This window comes from Eimeria mitis, genomic scaffold (assembly GCF_000499745.2).
Source record: "Eimeria mitis Houghton genomic scaffold, Emh_scaff1432, whole genome shotgun sequence".
Lineage (NCBI taxonomy): Eukaryota > Apicomplexa > Conoidasida > Eucoccidiorida > Eimeriidae > Eimeria > Eimeria mitis.
Genome location: NW_013569203.1, coordinates 1 through 10,317, shown reverse-complemented (window position 1 = coordinate 10,317; position 10,317 = coordinate 1). Strand labels below are relative to the sequence as shown.

The 10,317-nt window shown below is 49.3% G+C and overlaps 2 protein-coding genes across 2 annotated transcripts in view; one reads left to right on the top strand and one right to left on the bottom strand.

The window, feature by feature from the left end:
• EMH_0036880 (uncharacterized protein) overlaps positions 1 to 2,421 on the top strand; it is a gene marked incomplete at both ends in the record, with an annotated part of 3,092 nt that extends 671 nt beyond the window's left edge. The window contains 4 exons of the mRNA XM_013495132.1: positions 115 to 370; positions 593 to 710; positions 912 to 1,923; positions 2,113 to 2,421. Of these exons, the coding sequence (XP_013350586.1) occupies positions 115 to 370; positions 593 to 710; positions 912 to 1,923; positions 2,113 to 2,421 (1,695 nt within the window). The remainder of the gene's footprint in view (positions 1 to 114; positions 371 to 592; positions 711 to 911; positions 1,924 to 2,112) is intronic.
• Positions 2,422 to 5,296: 2,875 nt separating this feature from the next.
• On the bottom strand, positions 5,297 to 10,262 carry EMH_0036870 (uncharacterized protein; the record flags this gene model as incomplete). Its single annotated transcript, XM_013495131.1, has 10 exons — positions 5,297 to 5,515; positions 5,834 to 6,054; positions 6,266 to 6,656; positions 7,053 to 7,382; positions 7,623 to 7,808; positions 8,256 to 8,412; positions 8,698 to 8,921; positions 9,220 to 9,293; positions 9,575 to 9,815; positions 9,978 to 10,262. The coding sequence occupies 10 exons, from the start codon at positions 10,260 to 10,262 to the stop codon at positions 5,297 to 5,299; spliced, it is 2,328 nt and encodes a 775-aa protein (XP_013350585.1).
• Positions 10,263 to 10,317: the final 55 nt, after the last annotated feature.

Genomic DNA, 10,317 nt, shown 5'->3' with positions numbered 1-10,317 from the left:
ATATATATATATATATATATATATATATATATATATATATATATATATATATATATATATATATATCGCGTATATATACTGTTATGATGCGTGTGTGCGTCGTGTTCTTAACAGCTTAAAATTGTGGGCAAGGACATCCACCGGCACCACGACTTGATAATGGTGTTGCGCAAGTACAGAGAAGATTCGGACTTCGCCGATTTAATTGATTATACGCAAGTCACCAAACTGCCAGCAGACGTCTCCATCTCTGGGTTCCCGATGATCCTCAGAACTGCATTCGAAGGTTTCGCTTTCTGTTTCAGCAAAAATCTGTATATCCGCCCCGACAAGAAGGGAGATGGACAATCAAGACGAACAGACGGAACTGGTAAGAGGGCAACAGTACCCGTAACCGTGTAATATATATATATATATATATATATATATATATATATATATATATATATATATATATATATATATATATATACGGTCGGCCGTTGCGGCTGTATGTGCATCTGTCCGTTGTTTTTGTATGCAAGTTTCAGTGTTGCGTTTCGTCGTTTGTATGGTGCATGCATTTGCGGTGTTGGTGGTTTGTGGCTTTTAGGAGTGTTGACAATGAACGATTTCTACAACACGTACGTGCGGCAGTACCAGCACAACCAATTTCAGTATTGGCTGCTTCTCATGATGGCGAGCGTAATGAAACGCGTCGTATCAAGCAGGTGCGGAGAAGCACAGTACAGAAACATGAATGGATGTGGAGTATAATACGATGCAACGTAGAGCACAACATTGCTGAATACAATTTACATCTCCGAATCATCTCGGGGTTGGGCCACTGCGTCGTAATATAGGTGCCTGCTGTGCGGTTCGTTGCATGTATGCTGCTGTGACTGCTGCTGCTTCTGTCGTTGCTTTTGCAGACCGCATGCGGGTTTTATGGTGTTGAAGTTCGACTCTGCACAAGCGCTGGGGCTGAACCGCGGGCGCGGCGGCGCCAATGAGTTGGACAAGGCGGCTATTGACTCGCTGCAGCGGCAGGTAGCGGCCAGCGTAGAGGGGAAGCTGGACCGCTCGCTACAGAGGTTTCAGAATTTTCAGTTTGTGCAGAGTCCGCTGATTGCGGCGACTTCGGCCATGCGACCCAACGTGTCGGTTACGGGATACTTGGAGCGCACCAAGGCCGGCAGCTTCGTCGACCACGGTATTTTCGGGATGGACATGGAAACGGACACCCTAGAAGAACTCAAAGAGCGCATGCAGCCCGGAAATCTGCTCGTCGATGTTTCGCTTGTGGACCCATGGAGCTCCAGGCCTGTCTCGGACTGGCCCGATCCACTGCAGCGCGACGTCCTTGCGCTGACTGCATACACTGCAACGCAGCTGCTGTGTGCTGAGCTTCAGTGGGACCCGTCGCTGGGAAACCTGGGCCACGTTGAAGTGGTGTACTCGGGCTTTGCAGATGTCTACGATTCAGCGGGGGGAGCGCAGCAGTCCAAGGCAAAGTTCGACCCCGACGTACAGGTGTTGCTGCTGCGGGACAACCAGAAGTTTGTGGAGGACGGACTAGAAGAAGGAAGCAAGGAGAAGATCACCAATCTCATGGCCCAGGAGCCGCTGCAGTGGGGACAGAAACGTGTGATAGACGCCGAAAGAATCAAGTGGAAAGGCGTAGCCAGGCTGCTGCGCGGTGGCCAGCTCTACAGAAAGAGTGCCTTTGGAACCGGGTTACCCCCCGCGCTCCGCAGAAACGCAGAAGATCTTCTGAAACCCAATGTTGTGCTGATTCATATCGTTATCCAGGGCTTGGGAGATATGACTCCCGATACACTCGGCTTTGATATGACAGCAAGCGAAATGGCCAGTCGCCTCGTGCGAAGATGCAGAGGCATCTATGATCCTGTCCTCCTCAAATCCGTCACTCCTTTTGTCAAGGTGAGGGGGGGACAAACCAGTTCAGGACCAATCTACTTCATCCGTAGGGGATGGGCAGCTACTGATCCGGAGTGCATTCATGTACTAAAATGTCCTCATAGAGTGGTCTGTTATTCTTTTGATATATCCGTTGTCATGTATGAATTAAGTCGAACGGTGTTTTTTATTTTTGTTGTTTATTTTGCTCAGGAGTTGCAGGTGAAGAACGAGCGGCAGTGCGTTGGGGACATGCCTAAGTGGGTGGTGTTGGTATCTACTCTTGGCGTGGCTCTTTTCTTTATAATTTTGATTGCGCTGTTGCTGTACCACGACAAGATAAAGTTGCCCTGGTGGATAATGTGCATTTGCAGCAGCCGAGCCCCTTGGGAGGAGTCGTCTGCTGCCTCCAGCATGTCCAATGGTTTCGGGCCTGAGGTACTCGAGAAGCAAAGCAACTCGACGCGCGATATAATTGCGTTTGCCCCTCCCTTGAAAGAAATGACATCAAGTCTGTCATAAGTGGACAATCTAACAAACAAACATGCGCACTTTACATGCATGCAGATGCTTCGCCTTCCTGTCTCTATGGACAAGCAATTCTATGTTGGCACTGTCGCACGCATGTAGTGTTGTTCTAATAAAGGATTATTAAAGTATATCGTGGTATACACAAGAACTGGCAGGTGCCAGTTTGTTTGCGTATGCACACATTTTCCTCCCTCTTCGCCGCTAGCCGCACTGCACAGGACGGACGCAGAGGTGCTGCTAAGTCGCTTTGTCAAAGCACTTCGCCCTTTTTGGCCAATAAACGATGAAGAGTATACACATCTACCTGCAAAGGGGTGGATGATGCAGCTTTATAATGAACCCAGCAAAAACAAGGGGTCTGTTATAATGTATGATGCTCAATCTGCCTCAACGCACAACTCCCATGTTCCCGTGTTCGCCTGCCAAGGGCATTCCGGCGTGAGAGGGAGTTCTTTTTTTTTCTGACCACATCAGGGATTTTGTCTTTTTCTGCTACTTACATAGCTACCAATAAGCTGTCTCGAACTAGCACACGTGCTCACATCCAGGCTCCACTGGTGGTAATTAGTCAAATATGTAGGATGTGACCACCATTACGTCTATGGACAGCCGTACGCCACAATGAACAAGAACCCGTGGTGTACATACAACGATGGGGGGAGTGAACGGGTCAACGAACTATCCAGCATGACGATAGAGCGGCTCTAGTTATGAGTAGTGACGGTGTTACTACACTGGTAATACATGCTGTATCGAGGTAGGAATACTCGGCGGGGAGTGAACGGGTCAACGAACTATGCAGCCTAATGCTAGAGTGGCTCTAGTTATGACAAGCTCGTTACTACAGTGATAATACGTGCTGTATCGGGGCAGGAATACTCAGCCCCGAATTAACGAACATGAATATAAATAGGTGACCCGTTCAAGGGCGCAGAAATCAAAACATCAGTAGCCAAGCATCCAGTAGCCACGAACATTCAAGCGTGCATGAATTCAAAAAAAGTAATTGTTGGCGCCGAAGCGCCCCAAAAATTTGGTCAAGATGCATTGTAACGCGGCAGACACACGGCAATCTTTAGTAAAAGGCGAAAGATTGGTACGTGATGTGTCTGCCGCTGCATCATGCTAAATACTGTGGGGGATGGGCCCCACCCGCTGGCAGTTGGAACGGCGAATAGGGACATAACGGTCGGGCGCGAACTCCCACCTTTTGTTTTTAATTTCGATTTTTTAATGTTTCTTTGCAGTTCCAGCAATTATTACTGTATGAAAACTTGTTTTGACGTGCTAACTGTAAATACAAGGCCCGTTTCCCCTCTGCAGGCTCCCCACGGGGGCTCTTGATTCCTGTGAAACCCGTCAATGGAGACGATAATTTCAGCTTAATTACATTATTCCGTTGCATAAGTACCAAGAAAAGTAGCGCAATACCCACGTTTTTTACAACTAGACGCTTGAGTTATGCCGATCACCGGGGATTAGAGGGCATCACGTGCTGACGAGAGCCGGGGCGTTCTTCTGTCCGCAAATAATCAACTTCGGTTCGACATAGCTACGTATTATTTTTTATAGCGTATTATTTGAATAACGTATTATTTATAATAATAAATAGTTACGCATGCAAAAATATATAATATGCTTTCCTTCATGCCAAGGAAGTACATGTGGAGCGCAGTGGCGTAGCAGCCGGAGGGCGCGCGTTTCTCCGTTTTCGGCTTTCTGGATTTCCTCTCGTGTACTCTTGGGGCAATAACTTAAACCAAAGCATCACATAATTTAGTATTTATTGCGAGCTCTGTAGTCGGCCGCGTAGGTCCGGACTTATCGTGAAGACTCACAGAGACTCACAGAGAGACGGAGAAAGCGCCAGCTCCGACTGAGGGACAGCGCGTACAGAACAGCCCGGCGCGAACGAATTAATCCCTGCCAAGAAAACTTGGTAGGGTAGAGAAGGGATGTGCACGCAGGTGTGCTCATACACCAGATTTGCAGTCGAAGGGGCACACAAGTGTGCTTTTGCATCAGAGGAGCAGCCGGGATGACACATGTGTATGCTCGTACGTCAGATGAGCAGTTGATAGAGATAAGCGTGCTCATACATTGCGTGGAATGCGTTAGCTGAGCAGCCAAGAGGATACACAGCTGTGCTCATACGCCAGATGATCAGTTGAGAGACCTCGAACCAGGATGGGGATTGAGTGTGGATAAATGTCTCTCAGTTTCCTGTGCTTCAGCTAGCGGCATTTTCCAACTGGCGGGCAAAGGGAGAACAGGAAACAGTTAACCCCGCTTGCAGAAAGCAATGTGTATTGCTGCTGCGGTGCTAGATTCAGTGCTCATCTTGTGAAATCAGAAACAACTGCAATCTCTATACATATGCTGAGCTGTTGGGCATATTTCGTAACAGCAGAATATTTTTATCCCGGATATAGCTTTTTCCTAATATGCGTGTCTCGCTGTCTCTGCATGTCAAATTGCTTCAGCTAGTTTGTTGTTTCAACGGACAAAAGAAAGGGTGAAAACCTGGGGGATGCGATGAAACCGCCGTGAAAGCATACGTATCATCTACTGCATCCGGTGTACGATTTGTGAGCTTACATATAACATGGATACCGGGTGTACGATTTGTAAGCCTACATATAAAATGCATACCGGGCGCTTGGAGGCCCTACAAACAAAACATTTTATGCACACACGCGCCTACGCTTCGCACAGCGAGATGGGCATTGTCCTCCGCTTTGTACAGAAGCGCCGCAGACGTGGCAGTCCAATTTAAAGTATTGCATCCCGCTGCTCGAGTTTCTTTCCACAAATATTCAGTGTTGGTGAAGAAGACACAACTCTTGTCTTCCCTGTAACGAATCGTTCAGGATTCGGACTGGCGGTTCTGTGCAGCGGGAGGAGGTGAGGGTGGAGAATCTAGAGCCAACACAACCACCTCTCTGACATTTTTGGACAAGGAAGGTTCTGCGAGTATGCGCTTGAGCTGCTTCTCAATCAGCTGCTGCCGCACCTCATCATAGCGCCTCCAAGTGAGGAATATCTTCGCCCCTCGCGACGCAGCCACGGGGTTAATGCGATCGGCCTGCAACATAGCGCACATTCAACAGCCACACAGACACTCAACTTACTTCCGTTGCAGCCGTTGTCAACACCTTGGCTGCATCTGTCCATGCAAACTGCGCTGCTGCTGTATCTTCTTTGATGTACTGCGCATCGTCATCGAAAGATGTCGCAGGCAGCAACTGCTCCCACAACGAGCACCTCTAATGCACTGCCCCCCGCGCCGATTGCTCCGACTGCGTGCAGCCTGTATTTTCTGTTATGGCTGTGCATTGTGCCGTTAATCGCGAACAATGCTGTGTATGCGCGTGGGATACATGATGCACCCATGGATGCTCACCCGAAGCACTACGTCGGCGAGGAGTTCATATCCTTTTCCATCTTTTCTGTGGAAGTGGACGTGATTGTTGGAGCAAAACACATACACCAGAGACCGTAGCCTGTTGGGGTTCTTCAGAGAGAAGGCCGGATGCTGCAGTAAGGCGGCAACGCGCTCCACTTGGTCAGGCAGGTCTGAGAGCGCCTGCGCTTTGAACCACTTATCAACAACAAGAGGGTCTCCTGCAGAAGAAGAGGCAGCATAAAGTAGAAACGCTCAAGTGGAAAGTGCGAACACGCTGTTGTGCATGCAATAAGGGGTGCAATTTGCCCGTAGATCGCGGTTGTAAGTACGATTCCCGCTGCCACTCGGGCGACCTCGCACATTGGTGGTGCCTGCACTGCCAGGAAGTAGGTGTTGACCCCTGTTTCCTTCTGTTAAGTGGAACCGAACCTGCTGCGTCGTCGTAGAAGCGTGAGAATGCCTGTTCTCGTTGTTCACCGGGCAAACTACTAAGGGCGATAAGGCCGGCGTATTTGTCTGTCATGCATTTAGCATCTGTGAAGTGCGCAAAGGCCCTGTCCACTGCCTTCTCATCGCGCGCCGCCGAGAGGAAGTGCAACAACGTGTTCCTGAGTTTCCTTCTTCCCGTTGCCTCCTCAGTCACCTCTTCCTCCTGACCGGCAGGGGTCGTGAGCTGTTTGTACAATTCAAGCATTTCTGGGTTCAGTATTGCGGCTAAGTCAGCCTTCACTGTTCTTATGGCCTTATGCAGCGCCTCCGGGTCTATGGGTCTCAGCTCCGTAGACAGGGTATTCCAGTCAGGAAGCTGCAGAAGGAGGGCCTGAAGTACGGGAGAGAAGCAAGAAGACAAAATCGTCCTCAAGAGAAACCGAGAAGGCAACACAGCAGCAACATGCACAACTATGTTGCAACAGAGCTGGCTGCACCATGATCCAGCTCAGTCTCAGCGTGAACCGGTGAACATGGATCTAGTGCCAAACTGAACTAAACCAAAAATTTCATGGCCGCAGTTGTGGGCTCGCATCTGCTGTCTGCACGCCTGTCTGCCTGTGCGCTGCATCCGACCATCAAAATCGCCCATGCATTCACTTGTTGCTCCTGGTTTGAAAGAGCTGAGACCAGAAGAAAGAGTTTTGCATACGCGTGAAATGCATAGCCACCGGTGCTCTGACCAGGACAGAAACGGAACAGAAGGCAGAAAAAGTGTGGTCGTTACCTTCAATGCATTTTCAGTCGCCTTGTCCGTGAGAGTTGTTCTCAGTGCTTCCACGTAATCATCGGGAAGAGTTCCGAAAATATGAACGGTTCTATCTTCTGCGACGCTCTTAGCTCGAGAAATAACGATTGGCGTTGCCAGGGCCCTGGAGGAAAACCATCTCGTCACAGGGTCTGTGTCGTATGCCAGAAGAAATGCTTTTTCTTCGGCTGTCTGCAGAGGGTTTATCAAACGAACGGGCGCTGAGAAGCCCCGCAATATCGACGGCACGCAGTCTTCACGTACACCCCTGATCCGAAACGTCTGTTCCCCTTCGGTCATTTCCAACACCTGAAGAATGAAATAAACACAACGGTGGTGATAGTCACAAGGAACAAGATACGCCATAAGCACAGCAAAAAAGAAACGGGGGACAGAGAGGCATAATAAGCCCGCTGGAGGAACCGACAGATGTGACAGCTGCACCGGACAAGGGCAACAGAAACAGAGGGACGGGGAGATAATAACAAAGACATGAATGCGTAGAGAGGTAAAATACAACAAACGAACAATAGAACGCGTCCGTTTTACCAGCGAGGATTGCAGCAGGTCTTGGTGGGAGTCCTTCCCGATGAGGCCGATCTTGATAGGAATGAGTTGCGGCAGTTTGGTATCTTGCCCAGGGGTAGGGGGAGTATGTTGCCTGAAGCTTATCTCGAAGAGGTTAGAGCCTTCGTTGTACGCAGACCGCAGCACCTCCAGACGCGGAGTGCCCGCCTGCAGCCGAACAAGCAAGACACTTAAAACAAATCTGGCAACGAGGCTTGATGTAAACAATATCTTAAGCGAATGTTATATATATGAGGCATGCAGCCTACACGCTGCAGACTAGACGAACTCGAGCCCATGCAAACAGTGCGTGCACGATGAAGCCTTAGAAAATGACACAGGAAGCAGGGGAGGGAAGCCGGTTGACAGGAAAAAACGCAACTCAAAATGCATTAACCGTAAATACTGTAGGATAGTTCTGTGGCGTCGTTAATTCCCTGCTGCATCGACAAAAGGAAACACGGATTCAGCATTTTTCATTGCTCGTTTAAGCCTAAATTAAGTAAAGGGGCAGTCACAAGCGAACAAGCTTTCCGTTCCCGTGGCATTTTCTTCAGTTGATACTCAACACTGAACGACAGTTCACGGATACGGTTCACGGTTCATATGTATTACCTGACTGTACCAGCGGTCCATCTGGTCCAGGTCTACGTCATTTGCATCTTCCATTGCAGCCCGGAAGTCGTCGCATGTGGCCGCCTGATTATCGTGGCGTTCAAAGTACAGGTCCATGCCTTTGCGGAAACCGGCGGGGCCGAGCACTGTATGGTATCTGCACCAGCAAACAAACCGCAAGGGGAGGTAACGCTTTCTATGGAGTGACAGGAAGAAGAATATACTGCAGGGGTACCTGAGTTGAAATCCTGTGATGACAAATTCAACGTTAAAGACAGCCAGACGCACGACTGTTCCTAATGAGTTTAGGTACTGTTGCTGCGACAACGGCTACTTTTTGACCTCAACAGATCTCTCAGAAGGTCACGATAGACAATTTATTTGCACGCGCTGGGAAAGTAGATTCAGAAGGAATTGTTCTAAAAAAGTACAACCGCCTCACATGCGGACGACTTCTGCGCCCTTATCATAAACTGTGGCGGTGTAGAAGTTGTCCATAGCCACATAACTCTCCGGGCGGATCGGATGCGCCATAGGGCCGTCGTCTTCTGCAAATTGGCGCGAAATCAAATCAGCGACTTCTTTAATACGCTGCACTCCCGGGGACATAACAGTGCCCATGAACAGCTGCTCCCGAAACACCGTCAGGCCTTCCTTCAGTGTCAGCTGGAACCAATCCCTAAAACCAAAGCAGCGGGACAGACACCATAAAAACAGGGGAGCAAACACAGTTGTAGAAAATGATCACATGCTACAGAAGAACACTAACACAAACATCCATACGCCAATAAGCAAACGCTCTGCCACGCAGGCTGCCGCTGCAACTGTTGGTGCTGTTGCTTTTTGGCAATCGCAGACATCTCGGCTTCTGCTTCAAATGCGCTGAGCAAGCACTAAAACACATATCGGTACAACTGCGCATGCAGATATGAGGTGAAAACAACAAAGAAGGTAGGTACCGGACTGTCACGCGGTTGCCCGTCCAGTTGTGGAAGTATTCGTGCCCAACGACTGCAAGGACGCGTTCAAAGTCATCATCTGAAGCACAAAAACGTCGACACAAACCATTAGCCCTACATCTGGAGTGTGGATGAGCGTTTCAGCAGACAGGCGAATGAAGTGTGGCTTGTGCTCGAGGTGTGAACTCCGCAGCCGCTCCCAAGCATAACGCGAACTCCTGGTAGCTCCATCGCGATAAACGGGAACAATATGAGTAGCAGAGGCAGCTAGCGCATCTCTGCTGCAGCACCAACACCAGTACCAGCAGCAGCAGCGGCAGCAGCAGCAGCACCAACAACATTAGTGGAATGTGTGCTGACCTGTGCTCGTTCGCATATCTGCGAGTAGGAGAGTGCAATTGAAGATATTGAGGCCCTTGTTTTCCATGGCCCCGGCGTTGAAGTCAGAAACGCACGCCACGTTGAAAGTGTCCAGATCATATTCCTTCCCAAAAGCGTCTTCCTCCCATTTCATGCTCACTTTCACGCTGTGCATCGCCCAATTCAACTTCTGCAGCTGCGCCGGTTCGCTGTACACCGCAAGTGCAACTTCTTTGCCGCTCTGCAGCCGAGAAGAAACGAATGCACATTAATAAACAGTAGAAATAGGAGCAGGGGTGCAAACGTAGACAGTGTTGCAACTTCGCAGGCACTGCATACAGAAATGCTCCACACACGCACGCAGGGGCTACGTTAGAAAGCGTGGAGGATTTGTGGGTCGAACTTTGGTGGTAAATTTGTCCTCTATAGCAGCGAAATCTCCGGCCAAAATTGCGAAAAGATAACTTGGCTTGGGATGCGGGTCTGTGAAAACGGCGAAGTGACGGCTGGGCGAATCTTGCACAGGCCCTTCTTCTGTCTTGTCGCCGTTGCTTAGGAGGACAGGATACTTCACTTTGTCTGCTTCTAGCCGAACCTGCGAGTCAAGCATAAAACCAAAATAAGGATCAGTGTTCGGGGGCTCCTTTAGGCGAGAGCGAGAGGATTGTGTAGCGAACGAGCTGTGCATTCTCCAAAGCGAAGAAATACCGGAAATGAGTTACACTATAATATATATATATATA